At 38.4% G+C, this 26,266-nt stretch overlaps 1 protein-coding gene and 1 pseudogene across 1 annotated transcript in view; one reads left to right on the top strand and one right to left on the bottom strand.

The window, feature by feature from the left end:
* ITGA8 (integrin subunit alpha 8) overlaps positions 1-26,266 on the top strand; it is a 172,365-nt gene that overhangs the window by 130,138 nt on the left and 15,961 nt on the right. The window contains exons 24-27 of the mRNA XM_074358333.1: positions 5,606-5,711; positions 7,934-8,092; positions 18,377-18,505; positions 22,981-23,094. Of these exons, the coding sequence (XP_074214434.1) occupies positions 5,606-5,711; positions 7,934-8,092; positions 18,377-18,505; positions 22,981-23,094 (508 nt within the window). The remainder of the gene's footprint in view (positions 1-5,605; positions 5,712-7,933; positions 8,093-18,376; positions 18,506-22,980; positions 23,095-26,266) is intronic.
* LOC105065258 (guanine nucleotide-binding protein G(I)/G(S)/G(T) subunit beta-1 pseudogene) lies at positions 3,610-4,591 on the bottom strand (annotated as a pseudogene).

Below are 26,266 nucleotides of genomic sequence, written 5' to 3'. Positions count from 1 at the left end.
AGGCCTGATTGACTGAATGACCACTTAATCGAGCTTAGTCTCCAGGCTGACTGAGATGATGTGACCAAACATCCCATCCTGAATCACACTGTTGGTCTTTCTGTGTGAGCAACTCCCACCCTACTTATATTGTTAGAATATCCAGTGTGACCTAAGCTTTGCACCACCCACCCCAGGAAAACAAAGATACTCTTTCCTGTGGAGCATGAAATTTTGAGAGCTTAGAGGTTACTTCTCAGAAGCTGAGGACAAAGGCCAGTCCTCTTTGGGGGCAAATTTACATTGTTTACTATGTCCTTACGCCTTTCCTTTCTTTTTCTTCTCTTACTGCATAGACTACAGCTGCCAGTGCAAGACTGAATAGAAGTGGCAAATGGAGACATTCTTGCCTTGTTCTTAGACCCTGGCTTGATCTTAAGGAGAAAACATTCAGTTTTTTACCATTAAGTCTGATGTTGGCCACGGAGGGTTTTATAGATGCCTTTATTCAGTTGAGGATGTCCCCTTTTCCCCTCGTTTTCTTAAGTTTCTGACATAAATATGTATTCAGTTTTGTTAAATGTGTTTTCTGTGTCTCTGAAGATAATTAAATGTTTTCCCTTTTTTGCGCATTAAATTGGTGACTTGATTAATTTTTTGTCTTCAAATTTTAAAGTAAAATTGCATTCTGGGCAAGAAACACACTTAGCCATGATGATTATCCTTTTTATATATTATGGGATTCAACTTGCTAAAATTTTGTTAGTGACTTTTGCGTATGTGTTCATAAGAAATACTGATCTGTAGTTTTCTTTTCTTACATTTTTTTTCTTCTGATTTTGTTGTTGGGGGATGCTAGCTCCATAAAATGAAATGAAAGTATTCATCCATCTGCTTTATTTTCTGGAAGAATTTGTGCAGAATTGGTATTATTTCTTCCTTAAATATATGGTAAAATTCACCAGTGAAGTTATCTGAGCCTGGAGTTTTGGGGTTTTTTGCTTTTGCGGGTTTTTTGCTTTTCTTCTTGTTTTTGTAGGAAGTTTTTTAATAATTCCATTTCATTCTTAAATACAAGGCTATCATATTACCTATTTCTACTTAAAAGGGCTTTGGTAATCTATCTTTCAAGTAATTTGTTTTCTATCTATGTTTTGGCAAAATTTTCTCTGATTTTTCTTTTCAGGTCTGTAGGACCTCTAGTGATGTCCCATCATCATTTCTGATATGGCAGTTTGTGTCTACTATTCCCTTTTATTTTTCTCTGATCAGTCTGGCTAGAGTTTAGTGATTTGTTTTTTTAAGAACCAGTTATTTGTTTCATTGATTTTTCTTTCTATTTTTTCTTTTTGTTTGTTTTGCTCTTGTTTTCGCTTTCTATTCCATTGCTTTCTGCTTTTGTCATTATTATTTCCTTCATTCTCATTTTGGGTTGGATTTTCTCTTCTTTTTCTGGTTCATCTATGTAGAAATGGAGACTTTCTCCTTTTCTTGCATAAGCATTTCGTGATCTAAATGTCTCTCTTACACTATTTTAGCAGCATACAAAAACATTGCTGTGTTGGGTTTTCATTATAACTCAGCTCAAAATGTTTCCCAGTTTCCTTTAGTAATTTCTTCTTTAGTTCATGAGTTGACTCATGGGAAGTGACTTGTTTGATTTAGAGATATTTGGAGCTAGTCTAGATGTTTCATTTTTGTGCATTTCTAAGTTAATTCCTCTGTTCCTCTCTTGAGAACACTATATTAAGAAGTCAGAGAAGAAAACAACCATTTTTTACTATCTTATTTTTATATCTTTTGAAATTTACAAGTAGTGAATATGACATTTTGTCTTCTTCTTTAAGCTTAGCTTATCTTTGTTTTGCTAACCAAACATAAATTGAAACTGTTTCTTAATTCCAAAATAAATCTTAGTCCAAGTCAGCTAAGTGCTTAATTTAACTATATTTATTCTCACATATCCATTTTAAGAGATATATATTTTAAAATATATTTCTGCCATTACTTATGACACCAATGTTTCCCAAGTAAAACAGAAGGAAACTTTCTATTTGTTTTTCCAGTGATCAAAACTGCTAAGTTAATATCCAACAATTGACCACAGTTTATTCTCTAAGATACTATTAATATTCTTTTTAACCATTTTGTAAAGTAAAGCTCTATCCTCCAAATAATCAGCAAAAATATTTATTCCAATATTTAATTTTTCAAGGGACAAACAGCTACTATGTTGAAAACCCTCCACATTCACCTTTCAGAAAATTCTAATTTTTTTTTTTGGCCAGTGGTGTTTATTCCAATATATTTTATCCAAAAAATTTTACTGTTTTTATAATTTTAAGAACAAATTAAAATGAATTTATTTCTTCAAATGGGGGGGGAAAAGTTGCCAAGAATTGTTTCATTTGTTTCAAAGCCAGATCATGTCAACACTGTCTTTAAGCAGATTTACATGTCATTTCTTGGTACATGGGATTAATTTAGCATATGTCTATAGAGAAATAAATTTCTCTGTAAGAGACAGCACATGAAGTATTGAGCTAATGAAGAGCAAAAAAATTCTTTGATAAAAAATAAGATCTACTGCATAATGCAAGGAACTATATTCCATATCTTTTATAAACTATAATGGAAAAGAATATGAAAAATAATGTATATATACACATACACACATATATGTATAACTGAATCACTTTGCTGTACATCAGAAACTAACACATTGAAAACTGACTATACTTCATTTTTTTAATGTCCAAAAAATTCTTTAAAAAACAGAAAATAAAATTTTGTCCTTGATAAAATAATCAGGATTGAGTAGATTTATATTGAGAGACTGCAATCAGGGATAACCATGGTCTACACAGACACTGCCTACAGCAGGGAGAGCCAACCTACACATTGTTCTTCCATATGATAAATGATAGACTTTGCTATTTGGGACTAACAGGGTTTGTGAACAGGATTATGAAAATAAAACTTACACCATACTACCAAATCATCAGATTTGAACTCCCTGATCGCATATAGACTTTAACTTATCAAAAACCAAATTTCTTGCTTCCCCTTAAATCCCTTTCTAATGCCCAGTGTTACCACTGAGTACCCAAGTCTTATTATTTGCTGGTCTCAGTGGAATAACTCTTAATGTGAGGACTATCCAGTAAGGGTTGTTAGATTTCTGCACTGGCTGTACTTCCTAGGCTCATTTGTTGTTTACATTCTTTTTTCTTCCTCACTTGCTACCTTCTAACTAAAAAAAAAAAAAAAAAAAAAAAAGACTCTGAAAACAACAATGTTTCACTTACTTAGTTGGGGGTTTTCAGAGAGCCATTCTTTGTCATGGTTTCCCCAGATTTGAAAAGGTCTTAGAGGGTAGATAGTGGATTTTTGTGGGCCATCCTTTTTGAATTTTCCCCATGCCCTATGATAGACTGTGTATTTCTTTTTCTTTTTTTTTTTCTGATTAACATTTTTATTATAGTAGTTCCTTTTAAATTCATTCAAGACAAAAAGGAAAAAACAGAGACGGTGGTCCCGGCGGGAATGCACGACTTGTTTAGTTTACAGCACAGACTTCTTCTCTTAATGGGAATTGTGTCTTGGTTTCAGCAGTAAGTGAAGGGGAGAGATCTTGCCCTTTTGAAGTTCTGAGGGCAGTGCAGAGCATCCACGTTAGTAGGGGTTGAAACGCCATCATGGATGCTCCAGGTTGGAATGCTCTTCCAGTCACCGTGGCGTCCTCCTGCTGCTGGCAGGGGCGTCAGTTCCAGATCTTGAGGAAGCTGTCCCAGGACCCCGTTGCCACGGCCATCCCGTCGTCGTCCACTCCCAGGCAGCTGATGCGGTTGTCATGTCCCGCCAAGACACCTGCCCGGTCGGCCTTGAGCGCATACCAGACGTTGCAGTTGAAGTCATCGTACCCGGCGAGCAGGAGGCAGCCGCTCTTAGAGAAGGAGACGGACATTATCCCGCAGATGATGTTGTCCTGCGAGTAGGTCATGAGCTCCTGGTCCGCGCGCAGGTCGAACAGCCTACAGGTGGCGGCATCCGAGCCAGTGGCAAAGGCGTTGATGTCGGACTCGTGGCCGGTGAAGGTTTGCCGGCACATCCGTTCTTGCACGTCTCAGAGTTTGGCTGAAGCGTCGCATGCATCAGAGACAGAGTCTGCTGTCCGGAGCAAGAGAAGGGCTCATAACGTCCCCAGTGTGATTTTAAAATCACACTTGATTTTAATCAAATCAAGTCAGAAGGGGGGATGTGGCATAACAAGATCAGAGAATGTTTTAAGTATCATCCCAGAAGGTTGTGCCCTACACTTTTTATTGTTGTTTATTACAGATGGATGCAAAGGGCTTTACAATTTAGTAACATTTCTGTGTGTTGTCAGTTTAAAAAATGTACTTCTTCCACTCACCCCTAGAAGACAACACAGACAAATTATCTTTGACCAAAAGCATTTAAGATGTTTTCCAATCATTTGTGGTGTCCGACACAGAGTTTTATCATAATTTTCCAGATGAAGAAATAGAGGCACACTGAAATTAAATTATTTGCCCTAGGGTCAGAATTTAACCTAATACACTTTGCTTTCTGCTTTTGAAAGAGATTACCCAGAGGGAGAAGAAAGGTTAACATTTGAAGTTGCAAAAGGCTGTGCTAATTATAGGTACTCTCAAAGGGGCATTTAAGACTTTCTGATCACTAAAAGAGATGTTTTCTACTGATGGTATCTGAAGGTCTGCGAATTCTTTCAAAGCTACCTTTTACCTAAAAACTTTTAGAAAGCATTATTTGGGGGGAATTATCCTTTTAAAGATTATATTAAAATAATGATTTGATTTGCAATCAGCTTTTAATATGGAATAATGCCACATACTGTATTTCATTCATCAACTTCTCCATTTTTAGATGTAAATTACAGGCAAAACTATCTATACATCAAGTTAATACCCTATTTACATGATTCCACCATTCTCTCATTCTCTGTCTCTCTCCCCTCTCTCGTGCTTTGGCTACTATAGCATAACTCTAGAGCTTGATTAGGTCCTGGCCCTGTGAGAGGTATGGCTCTGTTAATAGAAAGTCAAAGAAGCCTAAGAAGGAGAAATACACAAGTGACCACTTTTCTACTCTGAAATATTTAACTAGAAACTGTATTTTGTTATAGAATTCTAGATTTTCGTCCACAAAAATGGCCCATTTCTTGATATGGCTTAAAGCACAGGTTATACATCCTCTATACACACACACACACACACACACACACACACTTATACTAACACAGGATCTATAGATAGATGTCTTTACTTATACATGTACAGGTGAAACTATCCATTTCAGCTCAGGAATGCTCTCTGCTCTGCCCCTAGTGACCAAGAGAGGAGATGCTATAAAATAGTCAACCTCTGAGATGGAGATCAATAACTGAGATGTTTTAGACCCCTACCTATTCCTTTTGTGATTGTCCTGAACAAAACTTTCCATACTTTCTTTCCTTGTAGGCAATATTTATTCAAATAAATGGACAGTCACTCTTTCCTGCTGCTGTTAATGTACCCCACACTAGCGAAGCATTTTTCACACGTGCCAACACCGGCAACTGACGTAACATTCCATGTTTCAGAGTATCCCACCCTCCCCAGATTGTTCTGCCCATTCATAACTGGGAGCCGGAAGAGGAGCCCCGGAAAGAGGACGGCGTCGGACCGCTGGTGGAACATATTTATGAGGTAGCTGTTGCCTCTGTTGAAGTTGTGTTCAGGCTTTATTCTTATGCTCTTTACTAATAAGCTCTTCGTAGCATTTTAAAAGATGCCAATCCAAGATCTAAGCTGTGTATATACTGCCTAGATTTGTGCTGTTACACCATCATATTGTGGGGGTGGGGGGTGATAGGCTGTCTTGTTAAGTAACCACTATGTGGTCCCTTGCTTTTCAGTGGTGAGAGCCATTCTAGAGTGAGAAACAGTTTATCTTGTTACTGTTCTTTTAAAAATGTTCTTCATTTACTCTCTTTTAACGTTTGGACAGCCTAAGTCTAAAAACGACTGGCTCCCTAGACTTACTTTCCTTCTTCCTACATTTTCAGATACATTAAAAACCCACCCACCTCTTAAACTAAAGGTCACCAACCAGAAAGTACCAAACAGAGAAAATTATATGGATTATTCACTATTATACAAAAAAAAATGCATATATGGGTGGGTGGTAGCTAGATAAGAACCATTTTACTGTTTGTTCAGATAACCCAAATCAGACATGAATATCTTATTCTGAGATTTGAAGTAATCCATTGATTTTTCAGAAGCAAACCAGCAGCTCTCATGATAAAACCCTGATGATCTTTTCCCATCTTAAATGTTAAATTGTTTAGGCAAGAGCTTTGTTGACACATTATCTAAATCTTTAAATTTGTTTTACAGTTAGAAACCAAGATACAGTAAAGGGTTAATTTAGTAATTGTTATTTTTTTTTCTTTTCTTTTTTTTAAATAAAGTAAATGCTATCAGTGGTGAACAGTTATTCCTGTTCATCTTCAAGAGATTAAGAATGGAATTTTGGTGAAAATGATGTTCCAAGCCATTTTCTGTTTGAGGTTCCTTCTCAGTTAATGCCTTCTGCCCTTTTCCTATGTCATGCATGCCACTGATGTAATAATTCTAACTGTGACTTTCATCTCAAGCTGTAAGAGATATGAATAGAGCTCTGTAAGGTTAACAGTAAAGCCACTTCCAAACTGATGAGCTGTTTACATGTATGGGAAAGAAGCTCCAACTCCTGTGCAGTGTCAACATGAAAACCCGTTATCTACCCAACCTGTGGTCCAGAATCAGAAGCCCTGTCCAAAGCTGGATCAAAGCTTTGGCTTAAGCTCTTTTGATAACAGAAGGATAGCAGTCCCCAAGGTCACTCAGATTAAGAACCTCACTGGAAAAAAATGCTGTCAGTTTATTAAACCTTGTGTGCACTATTTTGTCCTTAAGAATGGGGAAACTTTAAAGTTTGAAAACATTTAAACTCAGTCATTCTCAGGGAAGCCCTGCTTCTAATATGAGCAAAAACCGATCAAAAAATTTTAGAGGGAATAACCAACAATGCCAAAAGGAATCACTGAACATTTCTTACAGGCCAATCTCACATCTCAAAATATACTGTCATCACCAGATGCCACGTTGCTTTGAGAATGTGAATTAACTGAGCCACCTAATATGCAAAACTGATTATAAATTGTTTTATGGATCATAATTGTCAGAACTACAGAGGGAGGAGAAAAAGAACAAAAGGTCCTGGCTAACTTTGAAACGAATTTTCAAAACCACAATAAATTGAAATACACAATGTTTTTCCCAAGCTGTTTTGTGTCCTGTGAGTACAGGATTGTAGTGTTCAAAATGCTCATCTCTTTATGCAAAGTGGCCTTTCTTTCCTTGAGATTCACTGATTAAAACAGAAGGAGCTCAGCTTTGAAAATGTGCACTTGAACTGTGGTGAGCCGGGGACCATCTTTGGTATGTGATGGCTAACCATTTTCCCAGAGGGTGAGAGAGAGTGCATTGCATTGCATATGGTTGCAATAGACAAGTCGGTAGTCAGAAAAGAGGCAGATTTCAACATAAAGGAAGAGTAATAACCAGGTTTAGAAAGCATCTAATTAAAATGGCATTTCTAGCATTGTGATTAAATTAATATAAACTTAAGGTAAATGGCACAATGATCATACATGGTTAATGTCATCTTTGCAAAAGAACTCTGCCCTTAGGTTGAACCGTCTTGTCTGAGTACCAGGCCATCTCGCTTACAGAGACTCTGTCTTCCTATTTTCACAGTCAGAGTCCAGATGACTTAGAACCAAAAATCCATGCTTTTGTAGAATGTGTCCAGAGTATATGGAGTTTAATTTCATCTTGCTGCCTTGTGCTGTATCATTCCATGATGTATTTGTCGCTTTTAGCTGCACAATATTGGACCAAGCACCATCAGTGATACCCTTCTGGAGGTGGGCTGGCCATTCTCTGCCCGAGACGAATTTCTCCTTTACATTTTTCATATTCAAACTCTGGGACCTCTGCGATGTCAAACAAATCCTGATATCAACCCACAGGATATAAAGGTAAGGAGCCTTGTCTAACTAGCAGCTTTGTTAAATTTTTTGTGGTAAGGAGAAAAATACAAACAGTGGCTTGCAAAAAAAAAAAAAAAAGTTGGGGGGAAGTAATTATGTTACTTCAGTGACAATTGATCAGATCTTTTAGTTTTAGAGTTAAAATGCCAGACGTAACTTAAAATATCCCTCCTAGAAAACTTAAATTTCTCCCAGTTTTATTGCTCATGGTAACCTGTCATTCATTTAGCCTATTTCAGTATTACTTTTTGCATATGGTTTACCTATGTAAACCATACATAGGTTTATGTAGGTAGCACAACCCAACCAAAATCATTAATAGACCCCACGCCATGTTTTGGATAATTTGTACAAAATGCTATTTATGAAGTCTTTTTGGTATATTGCTGAAAGACATAAGGATCTTTGCCTAAATGGGCTTTTCCAGGTGTTGCCAATAGCTAGTGATGAAATATGATAATCTACCAAATGCCATCTCAGTGCCCTGAGAACCCCCAGCATGGAATTTTCAGGGACCTAGCATATAGAAGAGCCTAGAGCAGCAGGGATTCTCAAATTCAAAAGCATATCTGAATGACCTGGGGTTTGTTAAGATGCAGGGTCAGGGGCAGGTTCTGAGCTTCTGCCTCTCTACCAGCCCCCACCTGATAACCAAACTGCTGGTTTATGAGTCACACTTGTACTAACCACGAGCTCAGAAGTCCCCAGAACTGATCTTGTCCAGATGAAGACCCAAATCTGGCTTTGGGTTCCTTCTGAGAAAGAAAGAAATTAATGAGTGTAAGCCCTCGGAAATGTCACATTTGAATGAAAAAAAAAATCTCTTGTTAATTGAATGTTGTCTTCAAAAGAGAACTTCATTGAAGAGTGAACACTCTTTAGGACCAACAGAGACATGGTGTCTCCATTACAGAGGATGCAGAGGGCAGGCAGGCTTCGGGAAATACTAATTCAAGCATCCGTGATGCAGGTCTGCCTCTGCTGTAGAGCAGTGGCACTGGGGCACTGATATCATGAAAGGATTTCTTTTTCAACCCAATATGCCTTCTATTCAAAGAGAGAAAGACTAAAAGAGGGTCCAGTATTCATGGATTTACAGGGCAACAAGTTCCCTTATTTACGGGAAAATAATACATAAGGCCACTTGTATTCCACAAAATTATTTAAAATACTTCCTCTCTGGCATCCTTCTTTTTTTCCCTATTTCCTCTCTCTTGAGATAATTTTAATGTCTTCCAGGACAGTAGCTTATTATAAAATGGTATCTTTAAATGTTAATGTATAACATCTAAGTGATTAAAACTTTGACATCTCCTGTTCTGTAGTTAGCATAGACCCTATTTCAGTCCTTAGATTCTTGGAGCACATGATTATGCAGAAGGTTTCTAACTCTCTTTGAGTGTAATGCTTAGTTTATATCTGACATTATTTATATATTTTTATATATATTATGTAATTTGTATAATGTGCACTATATTGGTTGTGAAGTTTTTTTGCTTTTTTTTTTTCCTTTGTTGCAATTTAACAGTCATTTACAGTGACTGGAATGGTACCAACACACAACTTTCCTTAAACATTGACAGATTCAGAAACTGGATCGAAGTATATACCAGTTATCTTCATTCCCTGCTACCCAGTAATTTCTTAAAGTGTAGACTTATGATTAAAAATCTCTCTGAGGCTAGTAGTTTTTAAAAGGCAACTTAGTTATGTTCATTTTATAAAGCTCAATCTGTAGAGACTGAATATAAGATTTGATTACAGCAGAAAGTAATAGCATGCTAAAAGTAATTATAATAATTCATGACTTCCTGAAATTCTGAATTCATGAAAATTTTGAAATGTTACTACTTTCAGATTCTCAAATACTTTTACCTGTATTTAACAAATATGACTCAAAGAGTCTAAATGAGGTTTTATCAATAGATTTTTAAAATAAATAATCAGCATATGTTTTTACATCAGTAACTATAAACAATTGAGAGTACTTGAAAATTATTTTCCTCATAAGATATTAAATAATTTCTTGGCAAAGTCACTATTAATTTACTTGGCAATTTCTTTCTTTCTGATAGTGAAAGGCTAAACAGCCTATTCTCTGTCTTAAATATGAATTGGAAATTAGTAAAGAACAAATTATTTATTATGTCTTGTTGTTGTCAAAAGAGTAGTCTGGGTAGATTTTTAAATCTAGTATCAATTTCAAATTCTTGCATCAAAGCTAATTGCTATTTTTTTAAAAATTGGATAGTTATTTTTTAAATAAATATGATAGTATTATTTTTAACCATCTAATTATTTTTTAACTTAGTTCTTTAACTGAGAAACAGAAAGAGGGTAGATCTGGTATAAGGAAAAGGGAGGCAGAGATATATTCATATAGGCAACATTAAATCACAATATTAAATCTTACCTACCGGGTGGACTAAGATAAAATTCCTTACTATTGGGTTGTACAGTTTTTTATAAGTAGAGTGATAGGCAGTGAGTACCTCTTAAAACATCTGCATCTGTGCGTAGTACATTTTCTACCAGTCTTTGCTGAGGATGCTCCAGTCCCCACTGGACTAGCCACCAAAATGCCCCAACCATGTACCTGTCAGAGGAGGAACTACCACCTGGACTTCCTGAGGTTTCCTCTGGAGGATATCCGAAGCTCCCCACCATGTTTTCCTCCTCAGCCACTGACTTCCTTTCAGCAAAATCCCTTTCTATTATGCTCATATGCAGTTTTCAGTCAACTTCTCCCTCCCATATATATTCTCATTTTTGCCCACTTACCACTGAATATAGCTTCCTCCTTCACTGTTTCCAACTCTCATAATTCCTAAGTAAATTAGCTTATGAATCAGAAACCATCAGTTTCTTAGAAATGTTTTCCAGGCCACCCACATTAAGGACCAGTGCCACCAACTCTAAAACCTTTGGAATTCCCCAAATATACTCTGCTGAATCTCCACGAGGCTTCCTTCTAATTAAATCTATCAGCATTTAATATAATGTACTTAATACAATAATTTTTCTGTTTTTTTTTTTTAATTACTCATGTAGCAACCACCCTGGCTTTATTTTTTTACTGCAAATACTTAGTTTTATGCACCAAAGTTATATTGTGTATAAAGTAGGTTTTCTTGTGGGCTGGCCTGAGAACTGAACTGCCATGGAAAACATCATTTCTAAAGAGAAATGTATTCTGAGTGCCAAACATCTAGCCTAAAACCTTCTGAAATACAACCCGCCTATAAATTGAATATGCATTCCAAATTTGACTCTCCTCACATAAGCCTCAAAGCCCGAATAGGCCTGATGGGGTTCAGTTCTAACAGGAATGGGTACTGTTTGGTTATCCCGCCCATCACCCTAATGTCCACAAGGTTTGAAGAGCAGACACTGACTGCGTTTGAAAGCCACCACCAGATTCATTCTGTAACCTGTGGCTGTTTAAGGAGACCGTGGGCAAAAGGTCTCATTTACATCCACCTTATTTGTTGCCCCAAAGCAAAGCATCAATAAGTAAATTAGGGTTGATGAGCATGGAGGTCACACTCAAAAGTCTGTGAGGTTTAGATTTTTAAGGACTTGCCTTATCTTAGGCTTCATGGAGATTCACTGAGCCAGCTTCATGACACTGTTCAAATGTCCAAGGATGGGGGTGGATGGAAGCCTGGGTAGATGATGGGGTTCAGGAAAAGCTGAGTGAGGTGCCCACCCCCTCACGGTGCCCAGCTCAAGCGTGAGGGCGTGGCACTGCCCCGTGAGTGTGTCACTCCTGCTTTCACTTTTGCCCTCCAGTAAGAAGGTTGCTGTCTTGGGTTTTCTGTTCCTCCTGTGATAGTTTTACTCCATTTCTCTGCCTTTTGTAAATTTCAGGGCATAAGCAGATGGCCATGAAGGTTGTGCCTCCAGACTTCACTGTCCAGGCCAGGGACAGTGGGTTTTAATGGGGCCAGTTCCCCACATCCTACCATCTAAAACATTTTAAAACATTCAACTGTCTGCAACACTCAGACCAATCCATTAAATCTAATTCATTCCAGGTCCTTCTTGGAATAAAATTTTAGAGTTGGGTAAAGTATTTATCAATTATTCTAAAGGCAGTAAAATAATGATTGCAAACTACCAATTTTCTTATTTTGGTGAACTCTACCCTGGGGTTTGGAAAGCCCTTCAAATAGGCTATGATCTCTAGATAAGATAAGGTTGATACAGTAAACACTATTAAGGAATGAAAGTTGCATAAATAGTAAAGGATTTTTTTTTAATTGGCAAGATTTCATCAGGGAAGAGCCAAGTATGAGATGCTGGGAGAAAGGGCTACAGATTTTAAGACTGTACCAAGGAGGGGAAGACAAACAAGGGTTCAAATTCAACCTATGTTAAGATCACGGTACAGTGCTCTGGTGCTTAAGTTCAAGAAAGGAGATTACAGAGGTAAAACTGACTTGTCGGGGACAGGACTAGGTCAACCAATAGCAAAGAGAGAAAGACAAGCTATCAAGAACTGTCTTTGGAGCCATGGAAAATAGGAGGTTACAGCTGAGAACTGGTCTCTTGAACAAGACCGTTCCCACAGGAAGTCTAAATTACAACCAGATACTGCAAACATGGAAAGCAGAAACACAGAAACTGTTCATCAGTGGGTATACCTCTGCAAATTGTTTTTTTTAAAATTAGTGGGCCGCAGACAGTGGCTTGGCAAATTTGCATAGTTTTGTCTTATCCTTAAGAGAATTTTTTTCCTTCAAAATGGCCTACACGGCCTTACAGCTTCTTGTTAATTCAGAATGCAGGACACTTTTACTTCCTAGAACAGAAGCTCCTGGCCCAATTCAAATTCTTTCTCTCTCTTTCAGGCTCCCTGTGATAAAGGAATTTCATTCACTTTTTACTTATAATACTACCAATTCTCAGCCACCAAAGACAGTATCCTTTCTCTTCACATTGTCTTCTCTTTAAGATGTCTTCAAGTTCTCGTGTACATTTCAGAATGTAAAAATGCACGTCCAGCAATTCAGAGAAGCTTCCAAATCACCAACAGAGAGAACGAATCCTTTTAGTTAGGCTTTGCATGAGCTTTTCAGGAGGTTCATAAATAAGTGTGGCTTTTTTCCCTCCCAGCAAACCTGTAACATTTATGTCTTAAATCAAATGACATGACTGACTGACTCTCTGGACTTATCTCTGTTTCAATTTAATTACAGACACAGAATCACATGAGAGAAGGCCACCACATCTTGTGTACCAGAAATATCTGAAATCCAAAGACAAATTACAAACAAGTTTAAAAAGATACTATGTGTTGCATTTGTTTGGATTCACAGAGCTCTGACTCTAATTTCACCCAGCTCTTTTCTTCCAAAGCTGCATTTCCAACTCCATTGCACATTCCAGCCACACACCATCCCTTTAATTCATAAGTTTAAACCTATACTAGGGTGAAGAGTTTGGTGAAGATTTATGAAAATAGAAAACTGTCACAATCAGAGTCTGACTAGCAGCTGGGGAAAGAGCCCTATTTACTAATAATCATTTCCCTATTGCAGAAAGAAGCAATTTTTGTATTTGTTCTGAAGAAGATACATTGGTGTTTACAACCAACTTCTTTCTCGTAGCACTTAGCAAATTATCCACTGAACTGAAAGTCTGCCTAATAATGGGTGCTAAGAGGCCAGCCTCCCTCACCCTAAGCATTTCAGATTAAGGGAAAACATGACCTGTGGATTCATGAGCCATTGTGAAACAGGCTGCAAAAGTTCATCTGGAAAATAGCCTGTAACTGTTGTTCACCGTTCTTGGATAACTTCTACCTTGTTTTCTGTTTTGGGGATTGGTTGGTATTTTTGCTTTATGTTTTATTGTTTTGTATTTTGAAATAATTTCTGGAAAGCCATTTGTGAGCCATGTGAAGACTTTCACAGGATGGTATTTGAGTGACGTTCCTCTATTTGTGAAACAAGGTCACGAAAAGAAAGAAACTTGCTTTATCGCCCCCTGCTTCATTCATTCATTCTCTGATGTATTCATTCTCTAGCTCAGACCAAGACCTGTGTTTTACTGAGACCACTTAAGAAATATTTGTGAGTAATCGCAAACCAGTGACCACCACGTTAGTATGTGTAATAACTTTGTATACAAGCTGCATCCGATATAACCACACAGCATGTTGAAAATTTTTCTTCTCTTCGGGCTATCATTTTACTTCAGCTATTACTTCTACCACTGCTACAACTACTACTGCTATTACTACCACCACTACTATTAGAGGACTACGACTTCAGAATAAAGAAATATTCCTTAGTTCTTTCTAGCACCTTGGCTCTATAGTTTGGTTACCTACAAAGAACGTATCTCCCAGTGACCTATAAAAAAAAAGAAGAAATTGCACATGATAAATCTCAAAAGAAAAGCTACAGAAAGACAAACACACGCACACAGAGCATGTGACAGAAACGTACAAGGAAATCTTAAATTTTAATTCTACAATTCTGAATTTTCTAAGTTCAAGTTTTAATTTTTGCTATAAAGGCTTTTCTGTCAGATCCTCCATCACTGAGTGTCCTTGAGCTAACTCATGGCCTATCTAGCATTGTCCTGGAATGTTGCAAAGTCCAAGGGCTGACCCTCACCTCACTCCCATGCACTCATCATCCCAGTACTTTAAACATCACCTGTAGCTCCCTTACCTCTGAAATTTTCAGTTCAGCATTTGAGACTCCAATTCAGTCTCTCATTTTTGTATTTTTCCTCCCTCCACTGGACCTTTTCTTCCTGGATAGGAAAACTTTCTCTGAATCAGTTAACCCACCCCACTCTCAAGACTGCCTTTGGTCATGCTTTCTTTCCAGCCTGGAATCCATGATGAGTTGTCAGAACATTCTTTTACAAGCTCCCTTACTTAACCCCCCTTGCCCACTATCCTTTGCAAGTCTCTGCCCTGACAATCCTGATCCTGCACAGTCCGGTATTTTGGCTTCTCTACCACTCAGCCTGGGGGCACCATTACAGACTGATGATAGGGCGTGCTCACTGGGTAGCCAGGATCTGCAGGGTTCTCTCTGCCATCTGATGACTCCTCCCTCCTGTTCTCCTCATTGGGCTCTCCAGACCTTCACTACCCTCCCTGTACCTCCTATCCAGTCTCTCTAGCATCACTGCTACTAAACAGGTGAGCTTAAAGCAAAACAATCTTCAAATGACCCATTTCCCATTCCAAATCCCTCCCCACCCCACTCCCACCCACTCCAGTCATCTCTCCCTCACCCTCAGCTGCTCTCCAACACTTTCAGAAGAAAGAGCATTCTTCCATTTCCAAGTTTACTTTTCTGCATCAGGCATTCCCCCTGCTTCCTTTATCTTCAACCTATAATATCATTATCATACCTAAAACATAACTAGCAAAACTTCCTTAACATCATCAAAACTCCACCACTGGTAACAGTTAGATGACTATTCTAAATAGTCCTATTTCTGATATATAATGTAAGTAAACATCCATTAAAAATTTTTATTATATATACAATTTGTATCTTGCCTTTTCCCCTTGCTAAGATCTTGTATCTTTCTAAATTACTCAATAGCTGTACATAATCATTTAAAAAAAACTGTCCAGTAGTCTTCTATATAAATGGCATAATTCATTTAACCGGTAACCTCTATATGACCATAAAGTTTTATGTTACTGTCTTTTGTCTCCATTATAAATAGCTGCTAAGAATATTTATGTTTTATTTTGTTTTGATTTGGTACTTTCCTATGTGAAGGACAAGACTGCATCTCATCTCTTAGCCATTAGGAATAGTTAATATGAAAATAGGATTGAGATTTAATTTCATACTTCTAATAATTATCCATTTCTCTAAACCCATTCATTCTTAAGCTTCTGTGGTTCAGTTCCCACATAAACCAATCCCTTGCTCAGGAAAAGGCAACCATAATTTCTTTTTCTTTTTTTAAATTGAGATATAATTAACATACAACATTTCATTGGTTTTAGGTGTACAGCATAATGATTTGATATTTGTATATATTGAAAAATGATTACAGTAAGTCTAGTTAACACCCATCATCTCACATAGTTACAAATATTTTTTCCCCTAGGGATGAGTTAAGATCTATTCTCTTAGCAACTTTCAAATATACAACACAGTATCATTAACTTTCATCACCATATTGTACATTACATCCTCAGGACTTATTTATCTTATAACTGAAATTTTTACCCTTTGATCCCTTTCACCCATTTCACCCATCTCCCCACCTTTGGCAACCACCAATCTGTTCTCTTTATATATAAGTTTGGTTCATGGTTTTTTTTGGTTTGGGCTTTTATTTTTTTAGATCCCACATGTGAGTAAGATCATAAAGTCTTTCTCTGACTTATTTCACTTAGCATAGTGCACTCAAGGTCCATTCATGTTGTCACAAACGGTAGGATTTCTTTCTTTTTCATGGCTGAGTAATATTCCATTGTACATCATTGCATATGTATACCGCAATTTCTTTGTCCAGCCATCCATTGGTGACCTCTTGGGTTGTTTCCATGTTTGGCTATGGTAACTATGCTGCAGTGAACATGGGTTCGAGTTGCTGTTCTTATTTTTTTCAAGTAACCATCCAGAAGTGGAGTTGCTGGATCACATGTCCATCATTTCTTAAGTGACAAGTTCAGTGAATCCTTTTAGTCCTCACCTTTATTTTTCCTCAGGATTTAACATTTTTTTCTTGCTTCTTTTTTATTTTTCTTCTCCCTTCTTTTGGTCAATCAAGATTCTGAGTCTAGCCTAGGCTTAAGGGGAACATGAGACCTCACCTCTCAGCAGGAGGAGTAGCAAAGAATCCCTCAGCCTATTAGCCATGTATTTTTGCAACTTTCTTTTCCTTAGGCTGCAACAGAATCATGCTCTCCTGGGTTGTCTCCTCCATCTGATTCCCCCCTGTCTGACTTTTCCTGGAGGAATCTTCTTCCTCTTTTTTCTGACATATGCTGGAATGTTATATGTGACTCTCGCTTCTCATTTGACATTTTCTCTTCTCATTGGGCAACTCAGACCAGTCAGCAGGCAATGACTGTACAGCATGATCAGTGCTGATGGAGAACAGAGCCATCATCTGGAACATCAAACAGGCCTCAGAGATGTACAGGGCATTGGTGCAGGGCAGGAGTGGAATGTGGTTCTGCTTGTGGGAGAGCAGGATGCTGGGGGCTCTGGTTGAGAAAGGAGGCTGGAGCAGCAGGCAGAGGTCAGGACACAGAAGACTGCACGTGTCATCCTAAGAAGCCTGGACTCTGTCTGTTTATCCAGTGGATTTTTCTAGGTTCTCAGAATGTACCGAGTGCTATCATTTCATCTGCTGTGGTGCATCTTATGTCTGCAATGTAGAAATAACCTTTTTTCATTCCACTGAGATGAGCTTACTAGGATGGCTCTTGTGAATACAAAAAGAGATTGTGTAAAAGATGTCCTGGCAGGGGCGGGACGGGGGTGGCATGGGGAGTGGGGAGCAGAAAATTATGGTTTTATATTCAGTCAATCTAAAAGAATTTTAATGGGATTATGTGTGATTTATTGGAACTCCCAAAATATTTATTCAGTGATCGGAGATATACTCAGCACAGAGCCCGAGATAACATCGTAAGTTCTAGAACACTTGCAAACAAACTCAGGGCTGAAAGCAAGTTCCACTGTGACTCAACGTTCACATGGTATGCCAAGGAAGAATCATTTTCATTAGAACACAGTTCTCCACTGAGGGGCACTTCTTACAACCACAGGAGCATGGGACGCAGACATGCTGAGGTCCAGTCCTTAGCCTCTGCCAATAGACATCTGCCTATTTTGTTACAGTGAGTGCCTCACTTTCCTGCCACCTCAGGATCCATCTCATCACCTAAAGTGTTTTTATCAGTTCCCTGATACACAGTGAGAGAAAGTCATGAGAAAATGATGGCTCATGCTTGAAAAGTCATTTCCACCTTCTCTATCCTTAAAGGGAAATCCCTTCTGCTTCAGATCTTACCCTTTAAGAGATCATCTTTCCAGGAGTGCCTTCCCCTTGCTTCAGAAACCTCTAGAACTGGAGAATGGAAAGGCTTGTTTCTTGCCAGTGTAGTCCATCTTGCTGTTGGAGTTCCTGCTGGTCCATTAGAACACATCTGGATTTTCAGGTGCATCATCCGTCAAGAAAAAAGAAGTTGCCTACTGTTCAAGGCTGAGGACAAGGGAATGAGCATTATAGCACCTGATGTGACTTCTCTGGCTTTGCTGTCTGCAGCCCGCTGCCCCCTGGGAGGACACCCCGGAGCTGAGTGCCTTCCTGCGGAACTCCACCATCCCGCATCTTGTCAGGAAGAGAGATGTAGCTGTGCTGGAGCCTCACAGACAGAGCCCTGCAAAGATACTGGTGAGTCATGTCAGTGTGCAGAGATCTGAGAAGAAAGGTGAACTTGACAGAATTCCCCAATGCAGGCAGTTTAAACTACAAGTGTTTTTCAGTCTCTCCAAGGCTCAGAGATGCCCAGTGTTTCAACAGTACATGTTGTAGACCATGAAAGTGCCTTTTCTGGAGGGACTTGGGAGTATTTGCAATATAATCTTTTCATTTTTTCTAAATCTGCCATGTGGGCCACATTTAGAGAAATGATGAAAACAAAAAACGTGACCTTTCATGCATTTCAAGAAGGCAAAGGTTCAATTGTCAGTCTGGCAGCTGGTGAGAATTTGAAGTGAGCCTGGAGAAACACTGCCCATGCAGTGGGTCCTTGGGAAGTTGCACCCCATGCCTGCATCTCACAGTCCTCAGCTCCACCAGAAGAGTCGAGAATGTTTTCAGAGTTCCTTGGCCAAAACTCTTGCAGAGTCTTAGCATTGGGATTTGTGGTGGATCTAGTCTGAGCTTGGTCAGCTCCTTGTAAAACTGTGGACAGCATTCCTAAGTCAGCATTTTCAATTCAGTTTTCCCACTCATTCTGGTGTGAATGTTAATGCCACTGGCTGTATGCATGAAAAGTGGTAAATTTTTTAAATCGATGTCTCTTAAAAAAATGTATGCCAGGCCTGACAGATCATGAGGGCACTGCCCCAGGACTCTTTAATCACTGCAACAAATAATAATAAAACCTATATAATCTCCCAACACTTCACAAGTAGAGACACATGGGGATGGGCAGAACAAAAAGTAACCAAATATGTAGAAAAAGAGCAGTATAGAACAATTTTTCAAGCCAGGGTGAGAGATTGAACACGCATTTGCCTAATTTTCTCCCAAATCCCACTGAAATGCATTAATAATTAATTAATGTATTATGTATGCCTTGCACATGCTCATCTTGACCATACAAAAATTTTCAAACATGGAAATGGACACAAAAGTACAAGGGGCAAGTCTAACATAATCAGTTATAACTTAAATCAAGAGAGGAACATTTATTATAATAGACATAACTTCAATTACGTGGCAAGAAGCTATGGCAGTTGGCAGGCTATGGCTCAAGTCCCTGTAAATTTTTATGGCACTGTAATGTTTTTCAGAACATAAGATTAGGGAATCTATATGCTCTTCAGTTTAGAGTCAATTAATAAAATTAATGTTACCTTTTTAAAAAAGCTTCCAGGAAGAATGACAGAACAGAGAACTGTGATTTAAGTTCTGGGGTTATATTGTACAGCAAGATGACTACAGGTGATAATATTGTCTTGCATATTTGAAAGTTGCTAAAAGATTAGGTCTTAAAAGTGCTCATCACAAGAAAAAATATTTTTGTAACTATCCCTGGTGATGGATGTCAACTAGACTTATTGTGGTGATCATTTCACACTACACACAAATATTGAATCATTATGTTGTACATGTGAAGCTAATAATGTTATATGTCAGTTACACCTCAGTTAAATTTTTTATTAACTAAATTTTTCCAAAAAATAGAACAGTGATTGACATCTATAGAATTCTGATATTCAGTACCAAAGGGAAAGCCCTCTGGAGAACCAACATCTAAACCTATGGAGACCAACAATATGGAAAATCAAGAGTCAAATGTTTTTCAATTTCTTTCCTCTTGAGTGTATTTCTCATGAGGCAGTGGAGATCAATAACTAAAATTCCTTTGAAAATTATATTCACTTCGGTTGTAGGATCAGATTTCCCCCTCCTATTCTTTCTTATTAAAGATTTTTAATGCAAGACAATTTTTAACTTCTGAATATCATAGAAACATCTTACAGATGAGAGCAAGGTGAGCCTTGATTTCCATTTCTGATTTGGTTAACTCATGTCTTATTCCCTTTCTCTCTTATTGTTTCAAAAATTGCAAATCTTCCACCTCCCCAATGTCTTTGAGTCAAAACAGTCCTGGATAGAAAGTGATTATGCAAAGTTTATTCTAAAATCAAAAGCTAAATAAGACCTCCTACAGTTTTTGTTTAGTTAAAAACAACTTACAGAATCCCATTTCTGAGGAGGAATTTGGAAGTGCAAAATGCCAACATCCTGTGTTGGGATCATAATTTCCAGTCTGCATCAGAAACATTTGTATCTGCTAACACTGAAGTATAGTTTCTCCTCCGCCTAAGAATATCCTTGCCTTTCTCATTTTTGGGCCCCCTGCTGCTTCTGTAGTCAACCCCATGTCCTCCTCCTTTCCAGGCTCTCTTCACCTTCCTGTCACTACTCAGCTTACTGAAGCCTTATCTTTGTAACCCTCTTCAGGCACGTGGTATTCTTGAGCACTTCTTGAAATCATCGCATCGCTTGTCTTCCCCAAAACATTCACTCCTGGTTCTCTTCCTACCTGTTGGCGTGCCCCTCCCTAGGATTTCTCAGGGACTTCTCTTCTGCCCATTCCTAAATGCTCCTGTGCCTCAAGATTTCACCTGTAGCCCCCTCCTCTTCTCTCCCATTGACTTTGCTCTTGCAGAGAAATGTCTTGCACCATCCAGTCACGTCTAGGTGCCTCCTGCCATCTTAGTCCTCCCTGACTACACTCTGGACTGTGCATGTTCTTCTGGTTGTCTGATCAACCCCAGTCTCAACATGTCCATGTCCCCCAAAATGTGCTTCTTCTCTAAAATTCCCAATCTCAGTAAAGCCAGTACCCATCCACTCATGCCCTCAAACCAAAAGAGCCTCCCTCATCCCTCTCTCTCCTTCACCTCAACCTTCGACTAGTCATCAAGTATATATTCTACCTCCTAAATGTCTCTAAAATTCATCCTCCTCTCTCCCTTCCCACTGCGCCTGTTCAGGGTCCCATCATTTCTCACTTGGACTCTTGAAGCAAGCCTTTACAGCCTCCTTGCCTCTTGCTGTCCTCCCTCTATTCTTCCTCAACTACCACCTATCCCCTAAAACACAAACATGATCAGATCCCTTGCCTACAATGTTTCACGGGCACCCCAGGACCTTCTGCATCAAATCAAATCTCCTTAGCACAAAGAGGAAGATTCTTTTCTACTTAGACTTTCCACCTGCCCACCCCACTCCCAAATCCCCTTTTCTTCTCTATCCTGAACATGCACTGGCCTTGTATAAGAGGACTGTGTCCCCATCATCAAGTCCTGCTAGGTAACTGTTTCTTGCCCTTCAGGATTCATTCTGAACATCACCTTCTCCAAAAATCCTCCAACAGAGCTGGCTAACTGGGATCAACATCCCACGGAGTTTATAAGAACTATCTCCTCCTGACTTCCCTCTTTTCCCTCCAGAGGGTGGAACTGGCAATACACAGCACACCAATAAAGGAGCAGAGGTAAACATGAGGGTCCTTACAGGTGACACGAACTGTAGAACTTTGAGAATTCCTGCTGCCACTCAAGGCACAAACCCAAGCCCCTTAGTGCCAAACTCAGTCGAACAGGAATAGCCTAGCCCACCTGTATTTGGAAACATCATATAGAAATCCAGCCTCACTAGATTTTATCAGATACACAATACTGACTCCTTTGTTTGTAGAGAATTCTAAGGTTCTCAAAAAAATGTTTACATCATAGTACATTCCTCAGGTTACTGTGTGGTTTATCAATGTCATTAAAGTGAAATGCCTGAGTCAACGACTTCACGTAATACCCAATAAACTGATGTCTATTTAGCATCCGTGCTTGAGATGTGAAAAATGAATCAAGCATAGCCCACAAGATAAATTGAAATCAGTGAAGGACGACAATTTGAGAAGTATCATTCTGTTCATGGGCATATAGAAAATGGAATGTAAGGTCTCCAAGTATGTACATATTGGGATCCAACCAGAAGATACAATTTAATAGACAGAATGTCACCATAATGAACATTTTCCAGGAACATGCATTTCATGTATTTAAAGTTACCCATTGTACATTGGGCAACCCTACAAAGAAGTTTAAAAACAGTTTAATGGATGGAACTTGCAGAAGATTCTGCTTTATAACCAGGAATTAATTTAGACAGAAGGATGTTGTGGAACAAATACTTGTCAATAGGTTCATATCATTGGGTCTCTGAGATAGTACAGACTCGTGGCCCTTCCTCTTAAGCCTTTTTGGGATTTGCTTGGTCAAAGGCTGGGTACTGTGATTGTAAGAAATATCCTCCTGAGTTCTGAGAAAACCAAACAGAGATTCAGTCGCTGCTTTGGGAAGATTGTTTTAAAGCCCTTAGAACAGAGGATAAACTTTGTTGTATTTTATGTTCCATTTTAACTCTACATTACCACTAATGGTGCATCTTGAATACCAAACAGTGTTTTTTCTTGATAGTTTCAGTGTGTTTGTTCTTTATTTAAATTAAAAGTTTATGGATTAAGCAATGACTTCAGGAAACAAAATGTAAGTAAAGTGACTTCAGTGTTGATTCTCTGCCATGATTTAAACGCACCGATTTGCCACCCCTGCTGTTGTTTTCTGCAGAATTGCACCAATATTGAGTGCTTACAAATCTCCTGTGCGGTGGGAAGGCTAGAAGGAGGAGAAAGCGCAGTCCTGAAAGTCAGATCACGGTTATGGGCCAGGACTTTCCTCCAGGTAAGAAAAGCACCCAAGCGCTTACGTGCTACTCACAGGAAACCTCTTCTCAAAAAGCTCAGAGGGGTGCTTTTTGTTTGTTTGTTTTTAAATTTTTTATTGAATTGTAGTTGACTTATAATGTTAGTTTCAGGTGTACAGCAAAGCGATTCAGTTATACATATGCAGACATTTTTTTTAAGAATTCTTAAATGTTTTCATTAAATTTTTTAATGTTTTAATTTTCAGGTTTTCAATTAAAATTTTTATATTGGATTTTTACACTTTAGAATAATTTTTAATTTTAAAAATTGTAATATTTTTCATTTTTTAAAAAATTTAAAGAAATTTCAGTGGAGGAATTGAGCCAAGATCAGCTGGTCATCTTTCCCATTAGGTGAAGTTGGTATTTTTCCAGCTTTGCTGAGATATTATTGACAGATAACATATGTAAGCTCAAGGTGTACAACATGATGATTTGATACTATATATTGGGAAATGGTTACCACAATAAGGTTAATTAATACCTCCATCCCCTCACATCATTACATGTGTGTGTGTGTGTATGAGAGAGAGCTTTTAAGATCTAGCCTCTTAACAACTTCAAGGTTTATGACACAGTATTATTGACTATAGTCACTATGTTGTGCATTAGATCCCCAGGACTTATTAGTCAACTAGTTGCAAGTTTATATCCTTAAAAAACATCTCTCCATTTCTCCCACCCACAGCCCTGGTGACCATCATTCTACTCTCTATTTCTATGAGTTTGGCTTTTTTTAGATGCCACTGATAAGTGGGATCATACCCTATTTTTCTTTCTCTGTCTGATTGTTCTGACTCAGCATAATATAATGCTCTCAAGGTCCATCCGTGATACTGCAAAAGGCAAAATTTCTTTCTTTTTTATGGTTGAATGATGTTCCGTTGTGTGTATGTGTACATGTGTGTGGTATGTTAGGTGAAGACAATTTAAATATCCTGAGTCTCTAAGACAGATTCAGACAATATCTTAGATTTGAACAGATCTATTTAACTCACCACTGTAGATCACCACTGTATAGTAGTTCCTCAGTAAATATTAGTTAATGAAATGATGGTAAGTAAAAGAACACAATTCAAGACTTATGCCCAGAAAATTAAAAATATAAATTAATTTAGAAAGGAAAAGAGATATTGTCCTAAAAAGTTCCTGTCTGGTGATCCAACAGCCTGGCTGCAAGCCAGAACAGTCTTTCGGTTAAGTTCCAGTTACGTTGACTTGTAGATTTCTCACTGGATTGGCCTGTCTGGATTGCAGCATCCCACACTTCAAGGGATGATTACTTTGACTGCATGCATTTTAAAGATTTTAAATCTCTTTTATATTAAGCAGATGAGTTTTTCCATTTGGAAAGAGCTACTCATTTAAGTGATACTCCTGTGTTGTAACCTTGTTGTTTGGGGTGGGTTTGGGGAAGGGGGAATAGCTAAATTAAAACTCCTACCAAGTCTATGCATTCTTACTCATATTTTAACTACTAAAAAATCATCTGGCTCATTGTGCCACAGAAAATCCAATGGTAAAATCCTAGAGTTTTTAGTATCTCTAGATTCTCATGTTTTCTATGAATCAAAATACTTCTGTATAGTCACACAAATTTTATTTAATTTTGTTTCTAAAATAAACGGGGAAAATTAAAGGTATTTTTAAAGGGATTTGTGAAGCTGCCATCTTCTTTTAAAAACAAACAAACAAACAAAAACCTCAGGAAAGATTCTTTGACCTCAGCACTATTAATATTTTGATTCAGACAATTCTTTGTTGTGGGTGTTGTCCCGTGCATGAAAGGATGTTTAGCAGCATCCCTGGCCTCTGCCCCCTGCTCACCAGATGCCAGTACCAGTTCCCACCTCAGTTGTGACAACCAAAATATCTTCAGACACTACCAGTGTCCCCTGGGGGCAAAATCATCCCCGGCTTTGAACTGAACTAAGGAGATATGTAGAGCAAAATTTATTTTTTTGTTGTTGTTAAGCCATGATTTATTCATTCACTCAACAAATATTTGTGGAGTGTCTGCTGCCAACTATGTGTCAGGCATGGCTTCAGGTCCCACTTGTATGCCATCAGTTGGTTCCTTGTCATTCTGCTTTTTGGCTATTAACTTCTTATCTAAGAGTTTGGGGGAGGTGAGTCTTAATGAATTCTCAAGCCCACACAGTCTAAATGATAACCATCACCCTTCCTGTTATCTTGGGCATCACATCCTACCAAAATGAAGGAGAGCAATGTTTCACTGAAGTGGGACTAAAGTCGTGACAACACTCCAGACAAGGGGGAAATGACTACTTTAGATGACTTGCATCAGTTCTGTGCCGACACCCTATTCCGTGGGGTAAAGCCTGCATCTTTCTCTACCTGTTAGGGATGACCCAGTGAATGTGGAAGAACTCAATAGCAACTGAGGGACTGTCTGAAAAATAAATAATTAGCACAGAGTCAGACCAGAGCAATCTGCAGGGATATTCTGATGTTCTACCAGAGCAAAGTGACACTTCCAAAGATTTAGGAGAGACACGCAAGTCACTTCGCTTGCGCCAGAGCCCAGACTTCTGTACTTCCACAGTTTCTGCTCACACACCAGTCTTGGAATCTGACTTCTAAAGAGGAGAGCATTAGTACAAACTGCCCCTACCTGCCACTCAAATAACATAGTATACACTGGAAGTCTTTAATAGTTTTGTCACACAACCCAGAAGGAGTTAAATATTTTCTGCCTTCCTAATCCAGGCAAGAAGGTTTACAATTCTTGGTTGACAGGATTTGCTGCGTTATGTTTGGTTTTGCACATATGGTGAACCATGTGTACTGGTCAGAAAAAGATTTTAATTGAGTTAGTTCTAAACAATGTTCTGTGCAGTGACCATTACTTGAAACAACAACCTCCTTCACAGCTTAAAGTTTTACCAGAACTAGGTTTTGTCATCCCACAAGGCTTTGTGTTTGGTAGATGCTGAGTATTCAAACATGGGCTATATAAAATGGATGTGTAGTTAAAAGTCATTCTTGAGAAGGATTTAAGCTGCGGGAAAGGTGAGAGTGCGGAGTCCTACGTGCTCCCAGCCACCCTCACCAGGTATTTAACCAACTCAAAAGCCTCACTTTCCATCCCATTTGTTACTAGCTCTGTAACTTTGATTCGTCCCATGA

Source organism: Camelus bactrianus, chromosome 35 (assembly GCF_048773025.1).
Source record: "Camelus bactrianus isolate YW-2024 breed Bactrian camel chromosome 35, ASM4877302v1, whole genome shotgun sequence".
NCBI lineage: Eukaryota > Metazoa > Chordata > Mammalia > Artiodactyla > Camelidae > Camelus > Camelus bactrianus.
Note: the sequence above shows the minus strand (reverse complement) of the source record. Positions and strands in the feature narration are given on the sequence as shown.